General features: G+C 36.8%; 1 protein-coding gene across 1 annotated transcript in view; it reads right to left on the reverse strand.

Annotated features, from left to right (window-relative positions):
• Positions 1 to 5,861: 5,861 nt before the first annotated feature.
• Positions 5,862 to 7,724, reverse strand: part of SPATA48 (spermatogenesis associated 48) — a 74,982-nt gene continuing 73,119 nt past the window's right edge. Inside the window, exon 9 of the mRNA XM_044656897.1 lies at positions 5,862 to 6,003. Within this exon, the coding sequence (XP_044512832.1) occupies positions 5,862 to 6,003 (142 nt within the window). The remainder of the gene's footprint in view (positions 6,004 to 7,724) is intronic.

Below are 7,724 nucleotides of genomic sequence, written 5' to 3' on the forward strand. Positions count from 1 at the left end.
TCATCTTTCTGTGGTCTTTTGGAAGCTAGAACATCTTCTACACTGTTCATATACTCTTTGCTAGTAGTAAATATACATTTCTGTATATTCGCATCTCAAATAACATCAGTCTGGGTAGTTGAAGTCTGTGTCTGCTCAACTGTAAGCAAATCAGAAAAGAACTGAAGCTTTTTCTTCATTCCAGACCCATAATCTTATTTTATTATGTTATTATATATCATATTTATTATATTGTTCATCTTATTTCTGGGTTTCTGTCAGTGGATGCAATCTTGTGAAAGAGCCGTGTCAAAATGGAGAGACAATATTTTAGATCTGTATTTTTTTGGATGCATCTGTTGTTAGAACTTAATTCTCAATAAACTATTTGCATATATACACAATACTCATACATACAGAATACACATTCCCACCCAAAAGAGTGTATCTATATATTCAGCTTTTCTGTATAATTTTTCTAAAACCTTATTTCCAGAATGTCTAGACCACAAATATGACTTTTTTCAAAAGTCCACCTGTTTGTTGTTTTTTTTTTTGTTATCCACACATTACAATTGTTTATGGATGGGACTGACTCAACAGAGCCATTTTTTTCAATTGGTATATTCATTATTTAATAATTCTTGAGAAGATACAGGCCACTGATTTTTTGCAATTTGCATCAGCACACTTTAACTTATGTTGAAAGCTGAGCTTTTCAGTCCTCTTGCTTTGGAAGTACATTAATATTTCTGTGACCTTTACTAGATGGCAGATGAGAAGTATTCAAAAACATTAACCAAAAAAAATCTCACACCGTCCCCCTCTAAAATGTATATATCTGACCCTGGTTTATATGAAAAACTAAAATAAAATTCCAGAGGGAATAGGAAAAACAATGTGACTTGCAAAGCCCATACAGAAAATCCGTTGTTACTGATTTTCTTATATCAATATATTTTTCAATATGTGGCAGATCCTGACAGTCTTCACTAAAGAGCAGTAACCATTTTTAATTCTTTACACATATATGCATAGTATTATACATGTTGCATGTACATATTTAGACATGTTTCATTAGGCATATTTATACACATAATGTCCACACACACTCCCATATGGATTTGAAATTTCATTGATGAAGCAGACTTCCAAGATGCACATATTTCCCAACCAAATTGATGGGCAAGTATGTATATATTGCACATGTATGTATACTTTATACATACATGTTTGTATGTGTGTATATATGGGGGAAATACATATATTGTTATATACATGCATATACAAGTACATGTGTTTATACTTATAGGCACACATGTACATTCTTATCTATAAAAACACTGCATGTGTGTGCATGCACATCTGTTCTTATACATGCATGCATTTCACACATGTTCATGCTCATGTGAACAGGTAGTGTATATTCTTATAGGTGTATGCATATACAAGTATGCATGTATGCTTATATGTGTACATAAGTATATTCTTATTTATACATTGATGTATATACTTATATGCACACATATGTGCATTCTCATATATACATGCATACATACACATGTGTATATAGTTATATGCACACACATATAAACATAGATGTATATGCTTATATGTGCCCATTAAAATCCAAGTCTGTATGTGTATAGATGCTTATATGCACACATATGTATAAACTAATATATACAATATTTGTATATAATATGTATATTCATATATTTATGGTGTTTAGCCTTTCACTCGTGTCTGACTCATTGTGACCCAATGGACCACAGCATGCCAATATTGTTGGGAATTTCTCGGTGAAGATACTGGAGTGGTTTTCCATTCCTTTCTCCAGTGGATTAAGGAAAACAGAAGTTAACCAATTTGCCCAGGATCACACAACTAGTTTAGTGTCTGAGCCTGGATTTGAACTCAGGTTTTCCTGATTGCAGGTCCAGAACTCTATCCCCAGAGTCACCCAGGTGCCTCTCATATATCCATAAGTGTTATACATGCAGATATAGAACTTGCGGCATATGCTCATACTACCAGACACATTGTTTTAGGCTGAGCAAGTATGAGTTCATTCATTTCCAGTAAATTCACATGGAAACAGTGTTATTCCATACCAAACTAAAAATTGCATATTTGATGCTAACAAAAATGTGGATGTGTAAATGTATCAAAAGTTGAGTTGCCAAAAACGTTTCACTGCTACAATTGCTTTAATGCCTCTTTTTAGACCAAAGCCAGCCAGTCTGACCCAGGAACTCCAGGAATTCCGAGTGTCATTGTCTCTGAGATCTGAATTTTACACAGGAAAACGATTCTCAGGCCTCATCTGAATTTTCAGTTACACGAAATGTCATTGGTATATGGGTTACCTAAATATCTCAGGGACAGAAAGAGAGTTGCTTTGACAACAGTTATTGTTAGTAAAGTCTAAACAGTAGGTAATAAGGAATATGCAAATGAATCAAATAAAGGAACATTATTGGTCCTAAAGACCTTTCTGCTAAGCTACATTTTCTGTGATCCAAGGATGGACAACATCATCAAATTACATACAAAAAATATACGTACTAAATTTAGCAAAGAACAAGATTAATTTATTAGCAATATTTGTTTAAAAAAACTAAAGTGAATAGTTCTCATTTTAAAAATAATAGAATAATTCTTAAGAATAATCATCTTGAGTACAATTAAATTTTTTCTGATTATTTTGAAGTATAAATTGGCATTTATGTGTATGTACATCTTATAGTAAGACATGAAAACAGTTTTGTCATTGTCAAATTTTATTTACTAAAAAGCTAAAAACTCATACACAAGTTTTCAAGATGTAATTTCTACCCTTGATTACGTTAACTATAGTCAGATTGCTTTGGAGGCTGGCAGGAAATCAAGGTTAGAAACAAATTTGGGCATTCCTTTATTCAAACAGAAGTTTGTGTTTGTATTTTCACCTGTGTGTCCATATACACATTTTATCCACTTTGGCCTCTCACAAATCGGAAGCACAAAAAATTATAATATAGTACTACATAACTCCTTGGGACTGGGCTGGTCATGTCTGGTCTACACTTCCTATTCACTAGCTCCAGCTATTCAGAAAAAGTGATATATCAACTTAAAACTGGCGAAGTGCTTCACATACATTATCTAAGTCAAGTCTTTCAACAGTCACATAGAGTATTGCTACAAAAAACCGCAATCCCCATTTTGTAGCTTTAGAAAACTGAGGCCAATATAAAGTGCTAACTATGTACTTAGGCCAATATAAAATGCTAACTATGTACTTATTCACTAGAGATACAAAGTCAAAAGCAAAAATAATCCCTTACCTTAGAAGGAATTTACAGTCTAGTAGGGAGAGATGATGCGTACAGCATATACACATAGTGACAAAGAGATGCAAGGTGAATTGGAGGGGAGGGACTAGCATTTGTTGCCATCACGAAAGGTCTTGATGTAAGCAGTGGCATGTCAGCTGAAACTTCAAGGAAAGTAGGAATTCTGAGAGGCAGAAGTTTCAAGGGAGTCTGTTCCAGGCACTGAGGACAGCTGGTGCAAAGGAATAGAGGCAAGAGATAGAGGAACAGCAAAAAGACCAGTTTGATTGGTCCGTAGCATGTTAGACAGGAGTAATGTGCAATGAAAAAATATATTAGAGCCTGGTTGTGAAATGCCAAACAGGAATTAATATTTGATTTTGGAAGTAATGGGCAAATGATGGAGTTTTTTGGGCAGAGGTTTAAGTGACTCTTCTAGGATCAACCAACTAGTAAGCGCCAGGTCTTTCTCACTTGAAGTTTAATACGACAACTGCTCTGCCATCCTTAATTTAGGGGATGATGACTTATGAAGGAAGATGAGATGGCAGTTCAGAACAGTGAGTGTCATGAGCACTAGACTGAGATCCAGGCACCTGAATTTGTAAGACCAGGCAAATCATTTTTCGTTCATAGGTTTCAACTTTCTCATCCATAAAACAAGCATATTTATCTCTGAGATCCCTCCAAGAAATGTCTGTTTATGAACAACTGACTCAAAGAATGTTTAAATTAAGTGGAAATTTAAGAGATAATCTGGTCTAATCACCTCATTTTACAGATGATGACACTCAGAGATTAAATTACATTCTGAGGTCATGCATATACTAAGTCAATATTTAGGGTAAGGTTTCTTAACTTTGTGTGTGTGTGTGTGTGTGTGTGTGTGTGTGTGTGTGTGTGTGTGTGTGTGTGTGTGATGGATTCCTTTGGTAGTCTGGTGAAGCCTATGGAACCTCTTTCTCAGCATGCTTTAGGATTTCATTATTCTATAATCCCTAATTCCACATTAGGTCCTTTTAGATAAAAGATTCTTAACCAGGGTCCACAGATCCCCAAGGACTTCCTGGATATATCTATCTATATATCTAAGGGGGTCTGGGAGCTTGGATGTAAAAAATAAATTCAATCATTATGTTCATTAACTCCTAAGTGATCCAGACTACCAATGAGTTAAATAATACAACAAAGGTTAAAACCCTCTGTTTAGATGCTATAGGCCAGTGATGGCGAACCTATAGTATGTGTGCCAAAGATGGCATGCAGAGCATTCTCACTGTCCTCCACCCACCAGAATTCATTACTAGAAAAGCAGAGGGACTCAGGCAGGATTGCTCTCCATCTCCTCTCCACTGTGCCTGATGATGTTTTTTCACATCACCCACCCTTTTGTCCAGCAGTCCAATGGGAGCACACAGAGGGTAAGGTAGGTGGCTCACAGGCGACAGAGCTGGGGAGGAGCAGAGTGCTTGGCCTACTTCCATCCCCCTCTTCATCTGCCCTGAGGACATTTTTTTTACTTCACCTACCCCCCTGCCCAGCAGCCAAATGGGAACGCTTCCTCCCTCCCCAGTCTGGGATATGGTGGGCAGCTCACAAGGGGCAGAGCTGGAGGGAAGCAGAAAGCTTGGGCCACTCCCATCCTTCCCTTCATCTGACCCTTCACCCAGGAGCCCATTGGGAGTGCTTTCTCCCACCCTGTGTGGGGTTGGGGAGGCATGCCTGGCACTCAGTGGGAGGGTGGGACAGCCTTGGGGGCACAGCATACAGTCTCTAAAAGTTTCACCATCACTATTATAAGCCTTCTGAGTTCTATTTAGTAAGGTACTGCAGTGTAACTTGTGCTATGAACCTCATTCCAGGCAGAAAGGTAACTGTCTAAGCCAGGGTCAGCAACCTTTTTGGCTGTGAGAGCCACAAACACCACATTTTTTAAAATGTAATTTCATGAGAGCCACACAGTGCTCACAGTGCATGCTCCTGTAACAGAACCTGAAAAAAAATTGTCTTTATGGCTCCTGCAGAAAGAGCCATATCTGCCCCTCAAAAGAGCCAGATATGGCTCGAGAGCCATATGTTGCCGACCCCGGGTCTAAGCCATTTAGGGCAGATTAGAGGCAATTGTGAGATGACACAGGAGATACTGGCACAGGAACATTCAGCATGGCAGAGCTGCAACCAAGAAGGTGCTATGCATTATGAGCAAACCAGAATTGTAGTAGCTAAAAAGAAAAGTAAAATGTGCACATTTAGAGTCAACACCATCAGAAATGATCATATTTGTGCCCAACCTGGGGCAGACTTCTGAGCTCAGATTGATCTGATCAGTTAAAATGGGAAACACCATACACTGACCCTGACAGAGTGATATTATTTTGGTTGTCTTTGAGAATGAAGGACAACAACCAACCAACCAACAATTAAAATAAAGCACAATTTTGTATATAGTGAGTGTTGAACATATACTTTTTGATTTGAAGTACTATAATTCACAAATGTATAGACACATGATTTTCTGCAATTTTTATTAGCACCGAAGATACACTTACTGAAGCATTTAACCACTTACAGGACAGGCTTCTTTAAAAACTTAACAGTTTCTTTTACCACACCATTGAAAGTGTTGTATGGCTCCACCAGAGTAACCATTTTTGATAAAGGTCCTACGTGATGATAATTAGGTTCATCCTTACATTCCAATATAGTGCTGCAATTAAGGGGAAAAAAGCATTTAACAAATATGAAATCACAAATTATTCTCTCTTGAATCAATTATTGATTCATAGATATTCAGACATATTTGAGGAGTTGGGTGATACAAATGGTAACACATTGGGCTGGGAGTCAGGAGACGTGGGTACTTGTAGTTTGAGCTCTAGATCATCTATATCAATCTGTACCCAAATTGTGAATCTTTTCTACAATAGCCCTAACAAGTCACCATCTAGCCTCTTGTTTAAAGACTTTCAGTGATGGAGAGCTCATTATGTGATTGGACAACCCATTCCATTTTTGTAAACAAGTATAAAAGCAAAATAGACATCACTGTTAATTACCTTCTAGAACTTTCTATTCAGTTATATGAAATATATGCCTTCTGTAATGGATTCGTAGGCACTTCAGACTTTCTCTTGATCAAGATTGTTATTCAGTCATTTATCAATTCTATTTGACTCTTTGGGTTCCCATTTGGGGTTTTCTTGGCAAAGATACTGAAGTGGCTTGCCATTTCCTTCAGCTTATTTTACAGATGAGAAAACTGGGGCAAACAGGGTTAAGTGACTTGCCCAGGGTCATATGGCTAAGTGTCTAAGGTCACTTCAGGAAACTGAGTTTCCCCAACTCCAGGTCTGATACTACACCACTCAGTTGCCCATTAAGATTTACCTACTAAAAATGTCCCTGCTACTTCGAGTTGACTGAGATGACAATAATATAAGTTCTAGCCATAGACTTTGAATTCTTAAAGGAGCTAAGCTTTTTCTTTCCTAATCCTGAAGAATGTAAATTGAATGTGCCAACTTATTTAAAAAGAATATGGGGCTACTGTCTGGTAAAAGTGGGGAGGAAGTAACAAGAATTAGGTACAATTATAAACAAAGCAATAATATCTGCTTTTTCTAATGTTTTTAAGCTGTTGTTTACACGAAGAAGCTAGAAAATGAAGCACTGTAAATTCTACAGGGTGAGGTTTTGATTTTTCAAGAAAATGATATGAACTTATCATTCTAATGAAGATGAATCTATCATGCATGATATTTGTGCTTGCCCTAGACCTTTTGAGCCCAAATTGAGAAAAGGCATTAAAATTTTGCATTCCAAAAGGTTTTATTAGCTTGTAGAGAATATAGTGTGCAAGTATAAGAATCTTAACTTTTCTAACAAATTTCCCTATCTTCTAGGATTCTATTGAACCTGAGAAATTAGGCAAGTGCTTTAAATGTTCCCAAGTAGTTATTGGACACTTTAATTATCAATATTCTCTCACAAAGAAGCAATATGGCAAAATGAATAAAATGCTGGGCTGGGATGATGAAGATCTGGTTTCAAATCCTACCTCTGACATAAGATTACAAATTCTTCATTTAATGTCTCTCTGGATGATACATAGATGTGATTATGGCATAACAATCCCACAGAATTTCAAGTGACAACGCAAGTGATAAGAAACAATGGAAAAACACATAGAAAGCATTCATAGGCAGCTGTAGAATCTCATTTTGTTCAAGCAGTGACATAGAGGGTATTACCCAGGCACTGTACAATGAGGAGAGGATGAAGTGGTTGTTTATTGAGAGAGAGAGCCCGAGTGTTGCACTGATACCCAGAAAATGCTGCAAGACCTACAGAGTAGTAGGTAAAGACTCACTGAAGGATCCATGGAAGAATATATATATATATATATATATATATATATATATATATATA

The sequence above is a fragment of the Gracilinanus agilis genome, chromosome 1, assembly GCF_016433145.1.
Source record: "Gracilinanus agilis isolate LMUSP501 chromosome 1, AgileGrace, whole genome shotgun sequence".
Lineage (NCBI taxonomy): Eukaryota > Metazoa > Chordata > Mammalia > Didelphimorphia > Didelphidae > Gracilinanus > Gracilinanus agilis.